Source organism: Strigops habroptila, chromosome Z, assembly GCF_004027225.2.
Source record: "Strigops habroptila isolate Jane chromosome Z, bStrHab1.2.pri, whole genome shotgun sequence".
Classification (NCBI taxonomy): Eukaryota; Metazoa; Chordata; class Aves; order Psittaciformes; family Psittacidae; genus Strigops; species Strigops habroptila.
This window is the reverse complement of record NC_044302.2, coordinates 31,464,355-31,489,135: the sequence shown is the minus strand read 5'-3', so window position 1 is coordinate 31,489,135 and position 24,781 is coordinate 31,464,355. Positions and strand designations below refer to the sequence as shown.

General features: G+C 40.5%; 1 protein-coding gene and 1 long non-coding RNA gene across 4 annotated transcripts in view; one reads left to right on the top strand and one right to left on the bottom strand.

Annotated features, from left to right (window-relative positions):
• Positions 1–1,035: 1,035 nt before the first annotated feature.
• On the top strand, positions 1,036–23,608 carry LOC115600574. Its single transcript, XR_003989053.1, has 3 exons — positions 1,036–1,343; positions 2,834–6,737; positions 23,446–23,608. It is a non-coding gene; the product is annotated as an uncharacterized LOC115600574 (long non-coding RNA).
• LNPEP (leucyl and cystinyl aminopeptidase) overlaps positions 5,604–24,781 on the bottom strand; it is a 43,003-nt gene continuing 23,825 nt past the window's right edge. For 2 of the 3 annotated variants that reach the window (XM_030469713.1, XM_030469712.1), the window contains 11 exons: positions 22,750–22,881; positions 21,156–21,287; positions 17,422–17,582; positions 15,533–15,621; positions 14,162–14,342; positions 13,279–13,435; positions 12,401–12,585; positions 11,556–11,717; positions 10,512–10,652; positions 9,031–9,112; positions 5,604–8,083 (listed from right to left, as the gene is read on the bottom strand). In XM_030469713.1, coding sequence (XP_030325573.1) covers positions 7,952–8,083; positions 9,031–9,112; positions 10,512–10,652; positions 11,556–11,717; positions 12,401–12,585; positions 13,279–13,435; positions 14,162–14,342; positions 15,533–15,621; positions 17,422–17,582; positions 21,156–21,287; positions 22,750–22,881 — 1,554 coding nt within the window. In that variant the 3' untranslated portion in view covers positions 5,604–7,951. The remainder of the gene's footprint in view (positions 8,084–9,030; positions 9,113–10,511; positions 10,653–11,555; positions 11,718–12,400; positions 12,586–13,278; positions 13,436–14,161; positions 14,343–15,532; positions 15,622–17,421; positions 17,583–21,155; positions 21,288–22,749; positions 22,882–24,781) is intronic. The other variant, XM_030469714.1, reaches the window with a different exon arrangement.

Genomic DNA, 24,781 nt, shown 5'->3' with positions numbered 1-24,781 from the left:
GCTTGCACTGGCCCTCTGACATCTCCTTTCTCTTCCTATCCAAAGCAGAAACATGGAGTACATACATACTCCTTTCCCCATCTTTGCTTTACAGGTGTGCAATGGAGGAACAGGAAGCAAGCTGGCAGCAGCAGCAGCATTCCCCACTGCTGGAAGCGCAGCCAGCAGCACAGCCCGATTCTCACCCCCTCACTCCCTGCTCCCTGTCGCCTCAGCCAGGCAGGTCCCAGGGGACCAACCAGAGGTCCCAGGGACTTGGCAGAGCTGGGCCTTGACCAGCACATGATTGAAAAGGCGGCTCTGAAAAACACACACTTTATGAGGAAACCATAAGTGCACATAGAAATTAAATATAATTAAAGGATCAGAGGGAAAGCCACCCTTTGGATGGCTGGCCTCTTTACATTTATTTCATTATGAGGAAGGACAGGTTCCTTATATCCATCATAGTGTCACTGAACTCTGGGAAATAAACTCTACAGCCAGAATGGCAGGTTAGAAATCGACATGACTTTATTATAGTAGCAGATGCATGGGGGATTGATCCGCCTGTCACACACATCAAAGAGACAGTTCACAGCTCATGTACCTTCATTACATACATATTCGTTATAATTCTGTGAAATGCCCACCCAATACGTGTTACTCTTTGCATATGGTAATTTGCCGTGGCGCAAGTGCTGTGAGTTTGAGGAGTTTTCTCGGGTTTGCAGTGCTTGTTTGGGGACAAATACCCCCACTCGGTTTACCCTTCCATGGAAATCCATTAGTTAAGGACACTGGAATGTGGGAATGTGTTTAGTGTTTCCAACTAACTACATGTTCTTGTTTGGGCTAATTTATGACCCTGAGAGACTCCTTGAGCTGTTTTCTTTCGCAGCCGTTCACCTATTTGTCAGGCCCTACAGCAGCACGCAGGCCTACGTTGGTGTCAGAGCACACATCTGCGTCTCCCGAGCACGCTTCCTGCGGCCCCGACGCGGCCCCGCCTCCCCGCGGCAGGCTGCGCTGTGCGCATGCGCTGAAGCCCGGACTACAGCTCCCGGTGTGCCCCGCGGACACCCGGTGAGTCTGGAGCCGGTCGGTGGGCCCCGGAGGTGCCCGGGAGCGGGGCTGGGGAGCGCGGGGTGCGGTTGTGAGCGCTGGGGAGTGGGGCTGGGAGTGTGGGTGTGCTGGGAGTCCGGCGGGGGACTGGCAGCTGCGGGGGTCCCAGACCTTTCCCTGCCTAGCCCAGCCTGCCTGAGCTGCCAGCCTCGTGACACGTACAAAGGAAGCACCACGGAGGAGCTGATCTTCTGCAGTGAGGCCATCAAGTTAGCCATGAAACTGCAAGCCGTGCAGTGGTGAGTTGGCTATGGAGGAGGAGAACATTCTGGCCCTGAGCTTGGGGGATGCATGGTTAGGGATGAGCTGCCCTGTGGCCATGGGGGACATTAGTGTCTGTGTCTCTTTGGTGGTGGGCTGGCCCTGGTGAGAGGGAGCAAGCATCTACTTTGGGGCATGGTATCCCATTAATTCATCTTAAATGTGAGATTGTTCCTTGCTGCCCACCGGCATCCCTCCCGCACTGCCCTGGGGATGGAGCATGGCTGTTGTGGGGGCCTCTGAGAACTGGTTTTTCTCCCCTATATGTGCACTTCCTTCCTGGTGCCAAAGGCCCAGCCAGCACTGCAGCAGAGCGAGCTGGAGCTGAGCCACTTTGACCTCTAGCAGGTCTCTTTCTCCTTGAGTCTGACAGTGGTGAGTCCCCACTCTGTGCTTGGTGGAGGAGGGCAGTGGGGGAGGTGAGCCCTAACCCTGGGCAGTTTTGGTGCCAAGGACTCTTACACCCCATTTTGGGCTGGGGTGAGAGATCTGCCTTGTGCAGATGCTGCTGGGGCAGCCGATTCCCATCAGCCAGGAGGGTGCAGTGGTGGGGGGTAACTGAGCCGTATTTTGCTCATGGAGTGACTCCTCCAGCTGCTAGTGGTGTAGCTGGGGAAAGCAGAAGGATTGGGTCTGGCTTCCTGCACCCCTCCTCAGGCTGCCTGGGGCAGGAGTTGGGGGTCAGGGCTGAGCAGGGAGTATGCCAAAATAACCATCCCCTCCCCCTGCAGAGTTCAGAGCCACCAAGGCCAGATGAAGACCCTGCCCAGGAAGGGCAAACAAGAAGGCAAGAAGCTGCAGGACCCCATCTCTGAGCTCCCTGGGGAAGGGGAGGGTTTCCTCCTGAGAGGGCCCCACACTGGTGTTTGTGGCCATGGTGAGCAGCTGGAGAAGGCAGATGCTCTCACTGCCTGGCCAAAGCTGAAGCCTGAGAGGAGGAAGAGGCTGGCCCAAATAAGACTGCAGTGGCCCCCTCTGCCACGTGCATGGGTGTGCAGGGGCACAAGCTCCAGGCCCCCATCTAAGGACATGCAGGCACAGTAGGGGAAGAGGAAGGGTGCCAGGCACTGCAGGCTCAGACCATGCCAAAAGTTGCTCCAGAACCACAGGGCTTTCTGCTTCACATCCAGGATCAAAAGTCTGAAGAGCCTGGAGGAAGGAAAAAAAAAAAAAACCAAGAGACCATGCCTGAGTAGCTTGTGTTCTGTGGGGCAGTTACTGTCTCCCAGCTTGAGTTCTGTGGGGCAGTTGCTGGGTTCCATGGCCTCCACATCTGAACACATGGTGTTCTAGAATCAGCCACAGAATGCTGATTTGCAAATATTCTCTCAAGTCAATTCCCAGTAGGTTCTCCATGAACGGGGATAATAAGTGCCGCTGCACTAAGTTCCTCTAAGCCTGATGGAATTTAGCGAGAGTCCTGAACAGGAATCATCATCACTCCAACTCCTTACTCTTGGTTTTACAGCCTGGAGTGCTCAGTTCATGAATAAGCACTGAAGGATTCTGGTTCCCTTTGCCTGCTGCTCCTCTTTCCTCTGTGGCCAACACCATGGAAAAGACCCAAGGTTCTCCAGCCTGCTCTCAGTAGAGAAAGACTGACTGCATCTCTTGCCAAGAAGGCTTCTTGATGTAATGAGAGGGGTGCTGCTCCCACGTGAGAAACCAAGAGAAAGGGATGGAAAATATATGTATAATTCAGGAGTCTCCCACTGCCTGAAGCGGCTGGTTAATCTGGTCCCGCAGAAGGGTCTGTGCAGTACAGAAGCTCCCCAAGCAAGCCCCTGGCAAAGGCTGGCTTGCTGCGGTCAGCAGACTGAGCCCACCACTGCTCCCAAGGAGTGCTTCCTCAAGGTCTTCTGTCCAGACAAGCCTCCTTCCCCAAAATGCAGGGTCACTTTCTTCACACTGCTGGTCTCTGCCCTCAGCTGAGACACCTCACTCGGGAGGTGGGAACGAGCAGGAAAGAGCTTCCCAGAGGGATGAAAACACAAACACACAACACCCGGCCCAGGAGCCCAGGACCGCACCCAAACCCTAACATCCCCCAACAGGGCTTCCCTGCAGACCCACCCTAAAATCCATCCTTTAGGTGCCACCTGAAGGTTCATTTCTCCAGTTCATTCCTGAATCCTCATGACCAATAACATAAGAAAGTTGGGATAACCTCAGGACAGGAAGAGCCCCCACCTCATTATCTGTCCCACAGTGGGTCTGATCCCGGTTTAAGGCACATAGTGAAGCCCGAAGCAGTGCTGGCCCGGCTGGCACACCCAGGCAGCTCAGTGCCCAGCCCAGAGTCCTTGACATCTCAGTTCCAAACTGGTTGAGCCAGGGAAGAGGCCCTGCTTGGGATTGGTGAGGAGCAGGCAGGGGTATGCAGGACCAAGCACCATCACTAGGCACATTCAATAGGATTGACCAGGGCTCTTGAGTGGTTCCCAGTTACTCTGAGTCACCTCCAGCAGGGTTCTGGGTTGCACTCGGATTCCCAGTAGCCCTCAGAGATTCTCAAGCGGTTTCCAGTTATTCCCAGTTACACCCAGAGGCTCTTGAAAGCTTCCCAGTTGCCCGCAAAGGTTCTGGGTTGCCCTCTGGGCTTCCTAGTTGGCCGCAGTGGCTCCCTAGTTGCCTCCACAAGGCTCTGGGATGTTCCACCTTCCCCTTCAGAGGCTCCCAGGGTGATGGCGTCCCTTGCCCCTGTGTCCCAGCTCATGCAGCTAGGCTCCCTGCAGCAGTCAGCCCCGCAGGCACGAGAGGCAACGCTTCCCAGGTTTACCACTTATTTAACATGTATTTGCTTGGAAGGAGGGAAATTGTATTTCGTAAGTGTCAGGATTGAGAAAACTCTCCCTGCTCATGGGAAGATGGGAATAAAGAAAAAACAAAAACCCAATAAACCCCCACATTTGCTGGATTTGGGCTGGATTTTGACTGCAATGGAACAAGGTAAAACCCCTGAATACCTGCAGTATATTGATGACATCAGTGTGTGGAGCAACACAGCAGAGGAAGTGTTTGAGAAAGGCAGAAGAATAATCCAGATTCTTTTGAAAATGGTTTTTGCCATAAAACAAAAGTCAAATGACCTTCATAGGAGCTCCATTTTTTAGGAATAAAATGGTAAGATGGGTGTCGTCCATCTCTCAGTGGATGTGCCAAAAAAAGAAAAAAAATCACAGGTCTCCACCAACTAACAAAAATAAGCACAAGCTTTCTTGGGTGTCATGGGGTTTTGGGTAATAGAAATTCCAGGTTATAGCCTGATTTTAAACCCTTGCTATCAAGTGACGTGGAAGAACAATAATTTTGAATGTGGCCCTGAGCAGCAGCAAGCCTTTGAACAAATTAAATGGGAGATAGTTTGTGCAGTACCACTTGGGCCAGTCCGGACAGGACGAGGTGTAAAAATATGCTTTACACTTCAGCCAGGGACAACAGCCCAACCTGGAGCCTCTGGCAGAAAGCACCTGGAGAGACTTGAGGTCCTCCTCGGGGGTTTTGCAGCCAGGGATATACAGGATCTGTGATTCTGAATCTCACCTACACCACCTACTTAAGCCTGAGACCAGGCCCCAAACATACACCCACCAGTCATGTTTCCCAGACAGCTGTGGCCCAGATCTAAAGCTGTTTGCAACCCTCACCTTCCTGTGGCATCCCCATTGCATACTAGAAACCACTGCAGCTCTGAACACATTCTAACCACTTCACGTACACCCTCATTCCAGCAGGAACAGAGAAAAACTATGACAGCTGTCAGCAATGTTTCCCATGCAGAAAAGGCCAAACTAAAAGCTTTCAGCAGCCCTCACCTTCCCCTGACAGCCCCATCCCAGCCCCACAACTAGAGCCTATGTTCCAAACACACACACGGGGCTCTGCTCTTTGTCCTGCGCCTATGTCTAAGCCTCACCTAATCCTAGCCAGACCCCAGGTCCAACAGGAATGCTGCCAGCTATGGCTCCCAAGAAAAAGCGCCCAAGACAAAGCTTTTGGCAGCCCTCACCTTCCTTGGCAGCCTCTTTGCAGCTCTTCTACCGCTGGGGCTATATACTTTGTCTCTCATCGAATCCTAACCTTTTTCCCACTCTACCCTAAGCCCATGTATAAAATGGAGCCTCATCAGCAATGGCTGTCCGTCCCGCACCGGATCGTGAGACATTCCAATCTTCATCAGTTCCTAATATACTCAGAAAGGGAGGAGTATAATTAAGCATTTCTCATGGAAGAAGGACTCCAGCACAGTTTTTAATAGGGTCAGAGACTCCATGCAAAAAAAAATTGTTTTCCGTACACCTGACATACCAAAAGTATGCATATGCAACAAACGTAAACTGAAACATTATTCAACAGCTCCTCCACAACCTCCCCAACTTTCCAGAGCTTCTTGGTAAAGATTGTTGTCCAAAACTCAGCTTTCATAATAGTCATTAAAGCATTTGAGCAAAATAGTAAATTTTTCAAATCCCCACAACAAAATCAGCATAGAAGATGGGATCTTCCACAGTTTCCATTTTAAATTTTGTATGCCTCAGTACTGCAGTTAGGGATGAGGTAAAATACTTGGGATAAAAGGGATAGAAAAATTAAAGTTTACTACTGACCTCTCATTTAATATGAAGATGTGATTAGAAAGAAAGAGAGATGACATATTTATACACAAATAAAGATGGAACTCATATTTCTGTAGAGATTCCAAAGATTTTAAATAAACGAGGAAATGAAGCCATAACATACGGCAGTACAAAAATTCTCAGAACGTACTTAATTGCAATTCTAATTCCATAACTTACAAGGAAGTACCATTTATTTTCAGTGTTCATACTGCCAGTTCCTTCTTCAGTGCATGTAAAAATTACTTATTTTTGGGCCTTTTGAGCAAACAAGTGTTTGCACACTATTAAGATCTAACATTCTTTCAGATAATTTCAAGGTTAAAAAATGACATCTGTAATTCTAATGTGAGCTGGAAAATTAGGAATTTCTTTTCCAGGTGTTTTCACAGATATTCAGGAAAAAATGGGAGAAGTATGATAATGCCTAAGCTGTCATTGCTTACAATTTTTGCTAACCAAATTAAAAAACAATGCTGCAGTTTCATTAATTAAAACATTCAATTTAAGTTGCCCTGTGACAAATTTTTAAGTCCATTAATTTAACTTTAACTCAAACTATTCTTCAGAATTTGGTGTAGCTGAAATTAGTTGAATTAAAATAGTACTACTTCTAATTGCTAGCGCTTTCATTCTAGTTTATAACTGACCACATAACTGGATGATAAGACAGCAACAGGCCTGAATCTGCTTGCATGAATCCACAAAAGGTATATTGGTAATGAAATAAATAAGAACAAATCTCCAGATAAAAAGGTAGGTTTACACTTGCATGTGTTGTATATATATGCTATACATCAAAGATGCCTTTTTCACTGATTTTGAAAGAGATGCAGATTGCACAGTAGGTATTTCACCTTTTTAGTGTAGCACATTCATGTTTTGGATCATTTTCTTTGAAAGATTTTGGAGATTTGTCTCACAAGGTTTTTCACAACAGTAGAACAAATCACAAAATCTAAATGAGAAGATTTCCTAAAGGTGATGTCAGAAAGAGTGAGCAAAGTTCACGAAGTATACTGTGATATGTGAGTTATCAGGCAAGGAAAAAAATAAAAGTTTACTCAAAACAAACTGGCTGACGTAGCTATTAATTGCAGACCCTCTGCAACAAATGGTGAAATTAAAAATCAGTAGTCAAAAGGGCACAAAACAGTAGTCATTCTAACAGGTGAACCAACCTGGAGAAATGCAGTTTTGTGCAGTTGCTCAGAGATCAGTACAGCAAAAGTTCAATGATTAATGATGAGATTCTCAAAAATGTCTAATAAATTCAGAGTAAAAGTTCCAAGGTCACATCAGTGTTTCTGGAAATCCCATAACAGTTCTTTTTGCTATCTGGTTTTTCTTTTCCACACTACTACCCAGCCACTTCATACATCAAAGTGTATACTACTAGCATGAGATATTTCCTAAAGACTACTGTGAAAATAAAAAATCCAAACTTAAATCAAATCAGAACCTTATTTAATTTCACCTCAAACTGGTGTACTTTATAAGATCCACTATTACTTATGCATCTGAAGTATGATTTTGTTTCATAACAGCTTCTATGTCTAAATGTGGAAACCACCTACAGTTTTGCATTATAAAAATCTACTGCTCAAGAAGCAGTCTGCAAAAAGTAACAGTTCATGGTAACTCTTTCTAACTGTCAATATTAAACCACTGCTAAGGAAGCACAACACAGCTCCAAATGGAAGGGCCTATGTTTCAAATATAAAATCATATTAAATCATTTGTGCAGATATTTGGTCTATAGATGGAAACAGTTTGAGAATAAATACTTACATCTTGCTCATTAATGTTCCAAGGAAAATAAAGATCTGAGGCATGCCCTGAGCTATCTAAACTCTTTAATAGTGCAAACAATGTTGCAGTGATGCCTGGTTTAACCCTGGCTTTTGCAAAAGAAACACAGCAACTGCCCACAGAGCATCAGAAGGGCTGACACACCACAGCGTTATATACTACAGTAGTTCTTGTAGCATTGCTAAGTTCCTGTCCATCCACTGGATATTGAGCTGAATTGTGTCGATTGCCTCTTTTACAGAACGCAGTTGAGAACTTTGCTCTGATTTTGACTCAAAAAACGACTTTACCTGCATAGCAAGGGAAAAGAAAGAAAAAGAACATTTTACTTAAAATCAACACTGTCCACACAAATAGATTCAGAAGCAGAGGCTACACTTATGTTGCAGGAAATCCCTGAGAATCGCTTGTATCTATGCAGTAAGCAAACCTCTCAAAGGAGTTCCCAAAATGCAAGAAAAGCATTTTTCATGGGAACTGCAACAGTAACTCATTTGGTTTCAGTAAGTTATTTCAGCAATAAACAGACATTCACTTATCATAATAATCACAGAGCACTCAAAAATTCTGAAAAAGGAATCTTGTTCAAAGAACTTGTTGCAAGCAACCCTCTTCAGTGCCTTGGAATGAACCTCACACCCACTCATCATCATCATAATTATTAATGCTAAACAATTAAAATACTATAGATCAAACCTTTAACAACTATGTCTACAACATTACCTGAATGATAATATTGGACTAAACCATAAGCTTGACACACTAACTTGTTAGGACCTTGTTATGTTTCTAATTTCTAATGGCTATCAACTGGCTTTTAACTGATCCTCAACCTCTACAATAGCTCCCTGGGAGTATTACAGCAAAATTCACAGTTTCTGTGGCACCGCATCACATTCCAGAGATTCCACAGCTTCTTCACAAAATCTAGACCACAATTCTATTTAGACTAAATAATTATTTTGGGAGACAGTGTTATTCCGGTGAACAGGAAAACAAAACAGTTTGAACAGGTAACTGGATTCAATTCTATACGCAACTGTGCCACAGACTAAGTATGTAATCTTCAATATGTTTATGTATGTATTTGCCATGTGTGAAGTAGGGAAAGCAATAGATGTATATCCTAGCAAAAGGACCTCAAGGGCAGAAATAACGTGTTTTCTTCATTCCTCAAGTAAATGAATACAGCATTGGAACTAGGAAAGATCCCTTTCTGGTAGATTAAGCCACCAACCTCAATCAGGTGTGCCTTTGTTGCAAACTGAGAAGTTGACCAGCTAATGATATTCTGGATAGTATATGAACCTAGATGAAACCTGAAATAAAAACAAAGAAGTTATTTTTAACTGAGAGTCACTTCAAGATGCAAGTTCAGTGTATGTACACATTCTTATTTCTACCTTTTTAATAGTTGGAAATCATTAAAAGCACTTGAATTCAAGTTTACAGGTCTCATTTATTAAGACATACAAGTCTTAGAACTCCAAGCCTTCTAGTACCCTAATCCCTCTAAAAATTGAACTTCAGAGCAAAAGACATGGAAAATTTTCAAACTTCTATCACAGATTAAATAGTAAAGAACTGAGGACATCACACACTAAATACCAAGGCCTGTATTTGTGGCATGTATTCCAAAACTCTACAGTAATTGAATTTGCAACCAGGTTTCATTTCAAGCAAAGTAATTTTGTAATACTGGTTAATAAGAGCTTGCTAGAGCAGAAATTTTCATCTGGAAGAAGCTTTTTTAGCAATGTGAAACTGTTCCAAATCAATACTAGGATTTAGAAATACAGTCTTCCATGTATTGTTAGCTTTTTGAAGACATGCAGGCTAGCTCTCCTGCTGGAAACCCTTCAAGACCAGTTAAGGATAACATGTATTTCATAGAATCATAGAATCAGCTGGGCTGGAAAAGACTTTTAAGATTATCAAGTCCAACCATTGCCCCAGCACTGCCAAGGCCACCACTAACCCATGTCACCGAGGGCCTTGTCTGCACGGTTTGTGAATGCTTCCAGGGACGGTGACTGCACCACTGCCCTGGGCAGTCTGTTCCGATACTTGAACACCCTCCCAGCGAAGAAATTGTTCCTGATCTCCAGTCTAGACCTTTCCCGGTGCAACTTGAGGCCTTCTCCTCTTGTCCTGTCACTTGTTACCTGAGAGAAGAGACCGACCCCACCTCACTACCCCTCACCCTTCAAACCAGCTCCAAGGGGCGGCCCAGGCCCAGCGCAAGCCCCACGGCAGAACCAGCCCGTGACACCGTGTGGCATTTCTAAAGCAAGTGAGATTTTTTGGTTATTTGGATTTGGGCTTGCTGTAAAAAGGAAAAAAAAAAAAAAAAAAAATGGAAAATAAAGATGCTGAATGAATTCCCTGGGTCAGATTTTGAATGCATTTGATCCACATAAATATCCTGCATCTGTGGCAATCATGTTAAAGACAGTATCCTTTTAACAGAAATCCAAACCAAGATTTTTCAGAATTACTATGAAGCTCTAGGAGTCTGCAAAGTCCCATCAGCTACTGGTGATACTCCAAAGTTTATGTTCCAAGTAATTTCTGTAAAATGAGATTTTAAAACAGGGTTTAAAATTTTAATACAAATCATCTTGCATGAAACCAACTGTTTCTTTCAAGCATAATAATGAATAAACAGGTGCTTTTGCCATTGTGAGTGTGAAGTTTCAGCTGCATCAAAAGCCTTACTTTCGTGTAAGCTTTTCCCAGTTCTCTTTGACAAAGTCCCAAGCCAACAAATGTCCAGGTAAACTCTGGCTAACAATTGCTATGATGTGTGAAAGCTCCTGTGTCCTGATGACTTCTCCTTCAAGGCTGTTCTGCATTAACCTAAAAGACAAAGCATTTGAAAAGGGACAGGTAAAAACATCTGTTCAAATCTTCACATGATTCTCCTGAGACTCTTAAATTACATGGAAAAGATTATATAATAGACCAAATAACAAGCAACTTCTGACATCTAGAACATACCGATGCTCCATTTAATAACCACTGCACGCACTTAGCATTAGTTTCCAATTACCAGAGAGATATTAGCTCTAAACCAAGTAACTGAATTTTCATTGTTCTTGGAAAAGATGAAGTAAATTCTAACGATGCATAAAACACAGAGAGGAAAGCTGTAGCACAAATCACCTAGCAAGACAGCTTTGGTGTCCTCCATGCAGAACTGAGATTTGGTCTACAGAGAGGTGTTGGAGCATAATGTAAGGTCAAAACTTCACCCAAAGAAAGAAAAGGAAAAAAAAAAAAAAAATCAAAAAAAAAAAAAAAAAACCAAAGCAAAAAAAAACCACACCCAAAACCCCAAAACCAAAAACCCAAAGCCCAACCAACTAAAAAAAAAAAAAAAACCCCAACCCCAAACTAGTTATTATTTTTGTTATAAATATACATCAATCTTTTATAACTCCATAGAGCAACCTGCAATTTTGTTACCTTCACCACAAAATCTGCAATTTTTTGTTACCAGTAGCACAAAGCCTTGAAGTTCAACTGTTTTCTCTTTATGCATATTCAGAATCTGTCCTTTTGATCTACTCTGTTATATAACCTTGAAGAACCTGATACTTCTCACTTAAAAATAATTTATGTAAGCCTGTACAAAATATGTGCATATATTTTCATTAGCAATCAGAAATGTTTTCAACAATACAAAAAAGGCAATACGTTTTTTCACAGAAGATTTTTAACACTTTCAGTTTACACAGCAACTTTTTTGCTCCTTCATACCAGATTAGCTTTCTGACATCTTCTGTGCTGGCCAAGGCTTCAATCATTTTACTTTTCTCTGCTTCAGAAACTGAAGAGGAGTACATCTTTAGGAGGAAGTCCCAGCCACCACTAGATTTGGCTCCAGCTGTAAATATGGCTTTCATAACATCACTAGGCAGACTACAGGGGGGAAAAAAAAAAAAATAAAATACAACAACGAAAGAAAACAAACAAAAAAACAAGCAAAGAAACAAAAGGGGGGCATAAAAATGCTCATCTGAGAAAAGAAGGAAGAAAAGTCACAGAATTAAAAGATTAGCTTGAAAGAGACGCCTCTCTCTTGAGCAATTGTAAGTTTGCTGGACTGAACTCATGCCAGTCTAATACTTTAAATCACTGGGAAGAAAGAAAATCATTTTAGTCATTTGAAAGCACAGTAAATTGTACAAAAATCTGAGTAACTTTCTGTGCCTCAAAATGCACATGAATCCAGAGCAGAATGAATTCTGCAGGATTAAAAGGTATGCTCTGATGTTGCTACTATTCTTGAGCATGCAGGAAATGCAGATGGAAGCAATTTCTGGCTGATTTTGCAGTCACACTTAGTAAGACTGCAGATGAAGTCTTAAATTTTAGCACAGTACTCCCTCTCATCTTAAAATAGCAATTTCTTCTACATAAAGAACAGTAAAAGAATGAAATGCTTGTCATCCATGTTCAGTTGGTGGTGTGGTCGGAGTTTCTTTTCCTTTTTTTTGTATTTATTATTGTCTTGTTTGTTTACCCACCCACTCAGAAAAAATGGTGGCAAGGTAGCAGGAAACAGGTAGATAAAAGAATTGGAAACACAGTTTTTGTGGTACCTCATTGTTCCATTAGAGTTCACCCACTTCTCAAACATCTCAGTGGCAGTTGTTCTACAGTTTCTTATATCATGGGTGCAGGCAAAAGCTAGCAGCGTTGACCGGAGCTCTCGTTCAGACAGGGCCCCATCATCTGTCCAACTCTGTTGATCAATTTTATCTCCAAGCAGGCGCTCTATTCTGTGCTAAAGGAGGAAAAATTATTAACAATAGCTAATTCTTCCCAAGAAGATTTCCTATATATACATATTACAAAATTGTCTACCCATATACACACACATATATACACACAAAATTAGTATAAGGAAAAAAAAGTTCAGTTTTAGAACTGTGGAAATTAAACATTGCTTACTATCTCAAGTGACTACAACTCCTCTATGTATAAATGCCTTCAAGTCTGTCAGGTTAATACACCTTAGTTTAGCACAAACAAACAAACCAGCCTTTATCTATAGGCTGAACACCCTTCATGTTTGTAGTTTTCGACCTTGCCAAAAACACAGGTAGGCACCGTACAGCTACTACATCTCAGCTAAAAACACTTGAACTTAAATATTACCTCATATACACTGCATTGCAAACCATACCTTGGTCTGTTTATCACAGCATATCTCTAAAACCTTTGAATAAATACTAAATAAGGAAAATTAACATAGTAAGGGGTTTTTGTTTCTTATGATTTTCCTTAAGCACTCACTAGTTACCCTTAACAAAAGCCTTAACAAAAGCAGGCAAGACTGGCAACTACCTAAAATCCCCATCCAATTTAGTGAGATTACTAAATATGCTTAACTGTCAACACTTGAAAAGATAATGTAACTATAAAGAACATTATAGGTAGTTATTTCAAATCTAATTTACAGAAAACTAAGACATACCATGAGGCGTGCTGCCAGTTGTTGTTCACCCTTTTTCTCTAAAAGGTTGTATATAAGACTCAGCTGAAACAAAGCTTGAGTGAGTGGTGCAGTGCTGCTCTCTTTGTTAAGGTAATCAATCAGCTCAAAGGCCTTTTCCAGAGACTCTTTTCCTAGACTATAGGTCAATGAATACAAACATTAAAATGGCTTCCAAAACAAAAGCCCTCCCTGAAATGAGATCAGAAGTGATGCTCTCCCATTACATTAACAGAGGGATAGGCAAACAGAGGGAGTAACAAAAGAAACACTTTAGATTTAGTGATTTTTGTGTTACAGCATTAGTAAAATCTGAACCAAGCAACAATGGCCAAATTTGCCTTTAATTAACAAAACGATGCCTGAAAATGTTTATCATAAACGAGGGTACTCTGATACAGGAAGCAGCTATCAAAGAGGCCATCTAGAATGCTCTGCCTCACCTGCTCTGATGGCAGTGGTGCAAGACGAGAGAGGGAGCCAGTAAAAATTTGAGAGCCAAATAGCTTATTTGTCTAAAGTGAAGCACTCATTGACAGAGTACAGGAAAACAGTCTGCTAGGCAGATTATCAGACACTAAAGAAAACTGTCTTTCAGAAACGGTGGCTATCGTGTGGCTTTTTGTGATGCAAATAAATGGATGCTGCTATAAAGAACAGGGAGATAACATGAAACACCAATATGGAAACATCTGTGAAATAATTAAAAAGAAATATATTAGAACAGTGAACACTTTCAATAGGCTAATAAAGACTGAATTAAAACTTCTCTGAAGCAGTCTTTTTACAATCTAAGTCTGATCTTCTTTGACTTGGAAAAAACTTTAAACACAGATTAACTATGCTTCCAATATAAAAGTCTTACCCTGCAAGGTTGAAGATGTTGTTGATTAAATTGGCTCTGTCTTTAGGACTCAAAGCAGTATGGTTTTTTTTCAAAAGATCAATCAGTGTTTTCCAGTCTTCACCATAGTGTACTATGTAATAGCCATTCATGTCCACATTGAATTTTATCCATTCCACCTCTTCTGGAAGTTCAATGACAGCTAATAGACAGACAATGAGTTAGCAGCAGAAACAAACACTTAGCAACAGTTTGTTCAAATCCAAATCTATGAAGTAGACTGGTTCCAGAGAATCAATAAATCCTTTTCCACCCACTAGTTCCCTCTACTATGAAGAAGGAATAGTCAGTACAAAGGTTCCATGAAAAGGCTCCAAAATTCCAGGCTGTACTTCCTCCTTCCTACATCTGACTGAATGACCAGTATCACAATCTGCCCCAAGATTTATCTATGCAGTTAATTTTTCTCCTTCTGTCCAGTCCTCCTTTCAAACCCCATCTTCTCCCTGCCCACTTTCAGATATATATGAAGAGCAGTTACACACATCATATAAAGAAACAAAGAAATGGAGAGGGCATTAATTAGATGCAAGGCCACACTCTAGTTTCAAAGTCAACTAGATAGAAGAAGAGAGGCTTTGGGAGAAAGTTCTTCATTTCAGTTCATTCTATAACTACTGCCGAAAAGGTCAATTTGCATAGTATCTATGATGCCTTTGAAATTTAGTAAATATTCCACCTAAAACTCTTCTGTACATATCTCCTACTCTTATATCCTTCACGTCCAACTTTCTACAGTGAGTGAGGTATTAATATGACAAACATGACATCATCAACAGAACCATTTAAGGTGAAACAAAAATTACAAAATCAGGCTACTTAGCTATTAGTTCTGGTAAGATCAAAACCACATCCAATTAAACAGCTTTGTGGGAAACAGTTTGTGCGAAAAGTTCTACAACATCATCCTCAAACACTTAATCTGATGCAGATGCAGTATTTTCTCATACTATTAAGGCAAATAAGTAATACTTCAGTGGAAAGTGACTTCCTCACATTTCAGCACACTGGCAGAGCAGCGGCGCATTACCCGCTCTCTGGAAGACATGCAGTTTCAGAGATTTTGTGCGTGCATTTGGATGAAAAGAGTAAAGGTTTTTACAAATACCAAACTTGCGCTTCTGCTCCAGTTGCTGCCATTTACTTGTACATATAATGCTATAGGGAACCAACTCTCTAATGATGACACCACCAGTAGTGGTTGACACCAGATCTCTGCAATTTTTTTGTACTACCTATGGCTTCATCTTCATATCTTACTGAAGTGTGTGCTCAGAAACATCAGTAATCTGTAACACTTATGTAACTTGTTACCAAAGCTTGGAGACATACCTGACTTCTGGTCCAATAAATATGCATTAGTACAATGGGTAAAGTTGCAGCTACTAGTCATGTAGGTGAGAGGAATATGCCATAGATAACTGCAAAGGAAAGCAAATGTTCACTTACATATTCTACATATATCATTCTTGTCTTGAAGGGTGGGGTTTTTTTAATTAAGCATTTTAATATATTAAAATTATTATTTCATGGCAGGAGATTGGAACTAGATGATCTTAAGGTCCTTTCCAACTCTAACTATTCTATGATTCTATGGCTAATGGTATTAGAACCACAGCATGCTGTGTGAAATAATAAAGCCTAAATCTCATTCATGTAATCAGAATATGATAAAAGAATACATGTACAGCATGTACAGTAATTATTTTTTTATTCCTACAATATTGAGAAGTATGAAAGTTCCATAGAATCACGGAATGGTTTGGGTTGGAAAGGACCTTTAAAGGTCACCTAATCCACCCCTGCTGCAATAGGCAACTAGATCAGGTTGCTCTGAGCCCTGTCCAACTTGACCGTGAATGTTTTCAGGGATGGAGCATTCACAACCTCTCTGGGGCAACATGTTCCAGTGTGTCATCATCCTCCTTGTAAAAGATTTCTCCCTTATATCTGGTCTGAACCTACTCTCCTTTAGCTTAAAGCCATTACCCTTATGCTATTGTCATATGGACAAGAAATCTCTGGCTGTATTAGAAGTATTATTTTCACCTCAGTCAAATGTTCTGTCTTCTTGAAATTTTACATTAATTATTTTTTAAAACAATCTATGTTGACTCAAGTAGAAGACTCAAATTCCAAATCGTAGCAATAGAAACCAAAACTGATTGCATACCACAAAGACTGTCTCAAGTCAACTGCAAGCTGGAATAATAAGTGCTAAGGTTGCTCACAATGATGATAAGGACTCAGCTGTTTAGAGAAAACACAACTTTGAGGGAGATTAAATAAGTTGCACATACACAATATGTGCATATTCCAATTTTGACAAGGAATCTTTCTGTGTAATGGCTCACACAGAGCACTCTGCTTCAAAAGCTTTTCATGCACTCCCCAAATTGGCACTGACTAGAAACAGAAGAATAATTAAGCCTAATGATCCTTTCCTTCTTCTCCTACCTTTCAACCACACATTATTTTCCTTCCTCCATATAACAAAAATACAACAAAGCCCTGTAACATCCAATATTTCAAAAGACAAATCCTGTCATGGCCTGATTCTGTAAGACGATGGAAAGGACTCAGTTCCTGTTAAGACTTCAAACAACTGAATGAAAATACCACAATCTCAAAAGGATTCAAATGTTCATATATTGGTTAGTTACAAAATACGCTAAGGTTCACAATATAAGACGTATTTGCAGTAAATTCATTCTTATAATTAGCAACTGCCACACAATTCTGCTTTTTCACCATTTGCATATGTACATCCTTTTAGGTTTTGGTGCAATCGATACTATCTCTCATATGTGTAGCCATTTGCTGTCATGCATTAGTGCCATCTTAAAATTTTTAAGTGAAGAAAGCTTTGACTCTAGCTTTTCAAATTTCCTCTAACATAGCCCAAGATATACACTGAATTTTGGCAGGAAGGAGCAAAGGCTCTTAAGTAAGACATATGCATCTGTACCTTCTGCAACCTGCCTTTCTTCAGCTTCCCATTAACCACACAAAACTTCCTGAAAAGAAAATTTTACCTGTGAAATCTGCCTTATGGTATTGAAATACTAGATGTGTGAATTTCTGTGCCACATTTTCTGTTATTACCTGCCTTCAGAAAAAATACTAGAACCCGCGAATATAAGTGAGAAATATGTACAAGATACAAGAAAGATATCTCTAGGTAGTTTTCAAGGGATAAAAAGTATTAAGAAAGTAATAACCTTGCATCTGATGTCCAATTTTCTGGTTCCAAGCGATACAAATATTTCTCTTGTTTTACAGAAATAATCCTTCCCTTTCGGACAACGGTGACTAAAGGAAATCCTTTCTGTAGGATCCAAGTTTTCATCAACTTTTTTACATCTAGTGTTCCATTGGTAATCTGTACAAAACAATCATAAAATAACGAGAAAATAGCAAATGGAGAACATTCCTAAACCTTCCTCCTTAACTTACCAAGTATGTAGTAGCATGATTCTGTATCTGTAAGCAAACACTTTGACACTGAGCTTGCAACTTTTGTAAGCAATGACTTAGGGGAGCAGCTGTTTTTTATTTTCTAAAGTTGAGGGAATCCTAGCTAAGCAGTGGAAAGACAAATTGGAAACATACAGTATGCTGAACCAGTATGTCATGAAAGTGGAGAAGAGAATGTTACAGAAAAGGAAGTTATGGTAAGCTCCCAAGTTCCCTCCTACCCTTTTCGGTTTCCATATTGGTATTCTATATTCTATAGGTGTTTTGGATTAAAGATCTTCTTTTAATTCTGAAATGAACATTACAAATTGAATTAAAGCAAAGTAATTTGTACAACAAAACTAGCATACCCTTTATCTCCTTTTTTTGTTTCCTCCCACTGACGAGCCTTCGCATAGCTTAACCTTCAACCTATTCTAATCTTTCAGGAACTGTTTGTACTAAAATATCCCCACTGAAGGACAAGTACTTTATAATGTCTACGTATCACTGCTTCTTTATTAGCGGAGATGATCATCCAACCTGACAAGGCAGTATGTTCTCTAACTTACAAAAATATGTCTTGGGTTGAGCTAACAGGAACATAAGAAAATTAATATATCATTATTCAATTCACATTTAACTTTCACCAACCTATAATGTGTCTTTCTCTAGTTTACCTCAGCAGCATCTTACTGCCAACTGTTCTCTGTTCAAGCCAACAGCAATATGTACAGTTTAACCTCTTGGGAAAATTCTAGATTATTTATGTAAAGAATGACCATAAACTTTAAATAGCAGTTTCAATTCAAGGGAAACAATTCTCTATAAAAAGTTTAAAGTTTATAGAATTTGCAGTCTACATGTTTTTTTTACCTTTTACCTACTCCCAGAAAACCACTCTTGGCTAAATCCTTTTCATAGAATCATAGAATAGTTTGGGTTGGAAGGGACCTTCAGAGGTCAACTCCCCTGCAACAAGCAGGAACATCTTTAACTAGATCAGGTTACCCAGAACCACATCCAGCCTGGCTTTTTCCTCCATCTTGTTCTCACAAGCTATCACTGTGACACTTATAATGGTACTTTACGCAATCCTTTCATAAATTCCCCGAGATGTTCTGATGCATGCTATCACTTTCTTTTGCCATTATCTTTTCCTTTCCTTCCTGTTACACTTTGAAATCACTAAGAAATCTATAAGATCAATGACAGCCAGCTAGCAAAAAAAAAAAACCAAAAACCAAAAAAACCAACAAAAAACAAACAAAAAAACCCAAAACAAAAACACAAAACCAAAACACACCCCCCACCCCCCCAAAAGAAAAAAAAAAACCCACTCACAAAACAAAACACAAAAAACCCCAAACCCAAGATGTAAAGAGATCAGGAAACTAATTAAGTTTAATATTTGCATCTTGACAACTTGCCTGTTTCTCATCTTAGTCTTCCTGTGTAACACTGTGAGTCACCTAAAAACTGTCAGAAAGATTTATGTCTAATCTGTACATGAGTAAAACTGAAACTTGCTCTACTGGAATAATTCTAATCCAAAAAGGGAATATGAAAGTGTACAAAAGTGTAGCCTACGTGAAAATACAAAATCAACAGCATTACCACCTATGTGCAAAAAAACTCCACAAAACAAACCAAAGGCTCAGGAACAAAATGAAGTGCAGCCAGAAACGGACACAGAAGAAAAGGCAAACATCATAAGCAGCATCAGAAAACATCTAAAGGACCAGTTAGTGGGCTGCTCCACACAAAAGGGCAACTTCTGGCAGATAATGCTGTTGAATACTTGGTGTCAGCAGGAATTTGGCAACTATTAAATTTGCACTAAATACAAATGATTGTTTCTCATTAAAACAAGAAATACACACTGAGTTCTGATGTTAGAGTTTACTAAATAGGTTGGATGTTATTCACTTAACAATATTAATACAGGTGGGTGAAGCAATCCCAGAGTTAGTAGCTATTACTTTTGACTCTTAAAAGATGACTGAGGTTCCAAAAGACTGGAGAAAGAGATCTGCTGAGTTTGCAGAAAAGCTGACCTTGGGCCATGTGCGAACAGTAGAGTTGTAATAGAAACCCCCTTCTTTCTGAGACAGGAAGACAGACTAAGCAAGTAATCTAAAGTTTTGAGAATGACACTTTTCTCATTCTCCAGTAACAGTTAAACACTGCATCCAGTAGCAGTTAAGCCCTCACATTTAATTAATATAAGACATGTGTGTGGTCTCTCTAGCCACTCTATGTGGATACTACCATCTCCCTGAGGTATGTTTTCTATGTATACATGACTGAAGATGTATGGTCAGAAGGCTCCATTTTGCAGAGGTTGAGGAAAGGAAAGTCTATTTAAAAAAAAAAAAAAAAAAAAAAAAGAAATCACCATACAAACTAGAAGACTTCTCTGTCATAAGAAAGTCATAGTCTGATATCACTGATAATCTCTCACTAGTTGGCAAACTAGTGACTGAGTATGATTAAACACACACATTTACAGCCACTTGTGACAGCTGACAAGAAGTAACAGAGGTTCCCATTCTGCAGAATTTCAAATATCACAAGGTAGATGTCAAGAACCAAAACTAAACATTAAGTTAGTATTCTGCCTAGCACTCAGCTTCTGTAGGGGAACCTCACATGTATTTCTGAGACTTTAATACATGCTATGCAGTACACACACAGGGAAATCTGTTTCCTTCCCTTACACAGCTACCTTGACACTCCCTTGGGGATACTCAGCAGCTCTTTCTTGTTGGGATCAGTCTCTTTCTTGCACTCTCACTGAGACAAATGTTTTCCCTCTTATCCCCCATCCCAGTGCTCTCTCCATTGCGCTTCTCCCTCTCCACCTCTCCTTCTCCCTTTCTCCCTTCTGCTGTCTCTCCCTCCTCCTTCACATGTTCTCTCTTGCCCTTGCTCTCCCTGGCTCCCAGAGGCTTCCGAACTCTCGCCCTTGCTCTCTCCTGCCTGTGCCATTGCTTTCTTGTGTCCTTAGTCTCTGCCCTCATACCCACTTTAATGCCTGCCTTACCATTTGAGAGCTGCTGAACTAAGTTGTCCCTCACAGTCTGTTTTCCTACAATTCCAGCTCTGCTTCTTGAAACAGAACCTATCACTGAAATGAAGTTAGACTAGTAGAGTGTATCCCAAGTCCTCTACAGAGGTTGGATTATTGGAAAGTAAAGTTTTGTCCTGTATTTGAGATATTTTTATTCTGGTCTTAACACACTGACAATGCAATTCGAGAAAGGATATGTGCATACTGATGCATAGACACATGTGGATATGCATGGTAGTGCATTCCCACTTCCAGTGCTCTTTTGGGATTACACTCAGTGGGGTCCTAGAAGCTACAGGAATATCCATATCTGTACAAGCAAGAACTTCAGAGTATTTACCTGCAATCTATTATCTTATTTCTTTCACAAACAAGGAAATAAATCAAATTTACAACAAACAAGAACAGCATATCAAAGATGGATACCTCATTCATGCTGTCCCACAAGTCATCACTCTGGGCACATCCATAGTTATGATTATGCAAGTATACCTCAATTCCAGCTTGGAAAACATCCTTAGTGAGATAGTGCTTCAGCATCAAAAGAAGTGAAGCGCCCTTTAGGGATGGGGAAAGAAAAAATAAAGTAATAAAAAAGGAAATGAATTGGTAAATTAAAGGTATAGAATTTGTTGAAGCATATGCTTTTTCACAGTACAAGAATAACTCAGTAGCTGGCAGACTTCATCCCAAATGATATCATTTGAATAATTACACTAACACTCAGATGCCTTGTAAAAGTATTTTTTTAGTATTTCATAAAGTCCAAGTACAGTTACAAAAAATGCTAATACAGCTTGAAAATTTTTCTAGTTAATATCATCTCGAAAATATTGCCTTTTTACTGGTAATTCTCTGCTCTCTACCATATTTCATTAGAAATACTCTTCTGCATGGTACAGACCTGCATTTGTGAGATAGTATTAAACAGTCATATGATTTGCAGTTCTATCAAAAAGCTAAAAATATAGGGAAAAGAGGAAATCTACTTAGTAGGCTGGAATTGACTGTAGAAGGACAAGTGCATTTTGACAGTGACGAAAGATGCTCTTCTTCTCTGAGGGGTGGATCCATCAGCCCTAAGTAGACCAGGTTTCTCTATTGAGTCTCAGATTACTCAAGGATGCCAGTCAACTCATGTTGACCAGTTGAGACTTGCAAAAAGAAATTGGAGGAGACAAACCAAGATAGCTGTGGGAATAGCATTGCACTGGGCAGTATTTGCACTGAGTACATTGCACAGATGTAGTATTTGACTATTTTCTAATAAGTACTAGCTGTCTCTATGGTTTCTTACTAGATGAAAGTACAAGCACAGACAGATAGTTGGGAGGGGAAAAAGCTAATCCAAACAATATAAAAAGCTTTCCTCTAATACTACTAAAGTCATGTGACACAGTATGTAAAACCTGAGATAATGTGAGTAAAAATTGGGCAAATACAGATATTTGCTGTCTCATGCATTTTCAGTTGAGGCACTGTGGAGCTCACAACCCTCACTAGACATTAAAAATAATCAAGTTGCAGACAACCAGGATATGCAGTGAAATAATTCTGCATTCCAGATGCAAGCCTCCAGCTCAGAAAGTCTCAAAAATACTGATTTTTAAAAGCAGTGAGAGTATAAAAAGGATCAATTGCTTCAGTAAGTCCTTGGTTTTACTTTTTTCATAAGCACTTGTTACATTTTGCCATCAGAATAGAAAATATATCTAACCGGATATTTTGTTTCACTTGCTGGGTACCCCTCTCACATCTTCATGAGTATTCTACTTTCTGCTGAAGCATGCATCAAGCAAAAGGATATTAAGTAAGAACAAAAACACACATAATCTTTTCCTAATTAAAAAGCTATGTAGATGCTCAGAAACACTGCTGAGAGATCCTGCATTGTTTTTGCTAAGTGTAAATTATTCCCAAGCAATTGTCAGTACATGCCTACTTAATCATGATTCCACATTCACGTTTTCAATACTTAATATATCATTTCCCAAATATTTCAAAATATTTTTAAAGTTACCTTGATATAAGAAAGTGCATCAAACATTTCCTCAATTTGCTCTGAAGACTGAACAGCAGAGGAGACTGGATGTGAAGAATTCAAGGAATCCTTCATCATAGCCTTGAAAATTAAATTAAGGAAATCTTCATCCTGGAAAGGAAAAATTGTAAATGTCTGAGAAGCTTGAACACATAGCAGAACAGTAAAAGTTGTCTCTGTATTGCTCTCCTATTGGCTTAACAAGCTATTGCTCACCTTCCTGCCAATGGAGGTAGCAAAAGATTTGTCAGGGTAGCATTTATAAAATCTATTTATAAAATCATTATAATCATGTAAAATCTATTTAAAATAAAAATAATTACAAATCTATTTATAAAATCATTTATAAAATCATTTCAGCAGTGGAATCTCATTCCTGAGTTTGCATCACTATCCAAACCCTTAAACTCCTGTTTCAGTTAAATGCATCATTGGCATTAGAGAAAATAAATGTACCTACTAAGTAAGTATGCATCCAATTTAAAATTTGGCTCACCGATGTTTTCAATTCATTTACAGGAAACAGGGAATACAAAATCATTACTTCTTTAGTATGCTTTAATATTGAAGCATGAAGTCTGGTGAAATTACTCACTATAGTGTTATTTGTGAGAATGTAAACACCATCTTCTCTAGTGATCCTAGTAACAAAGTCTCTTCCTTCTTTTCTTCTAGAATTAAGATATTTCAATTGAATACATTCTTACCAGAACACAGCAACCCCAAACACTCAAAAGAAGCTGACTGCACTGGTATTTGTCCATTTAATTTCACTGAGACTTGAGTAAACAATTCTCTGTACAGTTACCTCTATACAGTAGAGAGTTGTGTATGATACAATAAAGACACACTTTAAAGTTTAAAATGTTGAAGCCATTATTCTTGAATGCAGAAGTCTTGACTGATTTGGGTTTTTTGTTATTTTTATCAAAACACATTTTTGGCATCACCAAGTGGTGAAATTAGACGCTGGTGAAGGCACCTTGTCAGGCATCTTTCAAAACAAAGTTCTTGCTAAAAGAACTAGTTTAGACTATTTTTCTGTCCTCCCATCACCACATATGCACCCAAGAAGCACCCCACAAACATATTTTCAGTGGGCATCAAAATCAACAACCAAGCTATGAAAATGAAAAATTTTTTAAACATCCAGTCCCAAGAGAGAATTCTACCAAATCAAATTAGCAGCCCAAGTTTCTTAATGCAGCAACAAGGATGAATTAAGAACTAAAAGTCACACTCAGAATGCGGAGAAGAAAACAATCCAGCAAGCAGAACATGGTACATGTCAGGTTTTTAATCATAGAATCGTAGAATAGTTATGGTTGGAAAGGACCTTAAGATCACCTAGTTCCAACCCCCCTGACATGGGCAGGGACACCTTGCACTAAACCATGTGGCCCAAGGCTCTGTCCAACCTGGCCTTGAACACTGCCAGGGATGGAGCATCCACAACTTCCTTGGGCAAACCATTCCAGTGCTTCACCACCCTCACTGTAAAGAACTTCTTCCTTATATCTAATCTAAACTTTCCCTGTTTAAGTTTGAAGCCATTACCCCTTGTCCTACCACTACAGTCCCTACGAAAGAGTCCCTCCCCAGCATCCTTATAGGCCCCCTTCAGATACTGGAAGGCTGCTATGAGGTCTCCACGCAGCCTTCTCCTCTCCAGGCTGAACAGCCCCAACTCTCTCAGCCTGTCTTCACACGGGAGATGCTCCAGCCCTCTTACCATCCTCGTGGCACTCCTCTGGACTTACTCCAACAGCTCCATGTTCTTCTTATATTGAGGACACCAGAACTGTACACAACACTCCAAGGGAGGTCTCACGAGAGCAGAGCAGAGGGGCAGGATCACCTCCTTTGACCTGCTGGTCACGCTTCTTTTGATGCAGCTCAGGATACGGTTGTTTTCTGGGCTGCGAGTGCACACTGAAGCCAGGTCATTTTCAGTTTCTCATTGACCAACACCCCCAAGTCCTTCTCCACAGGGCTGCTCTGAATCTCTTCT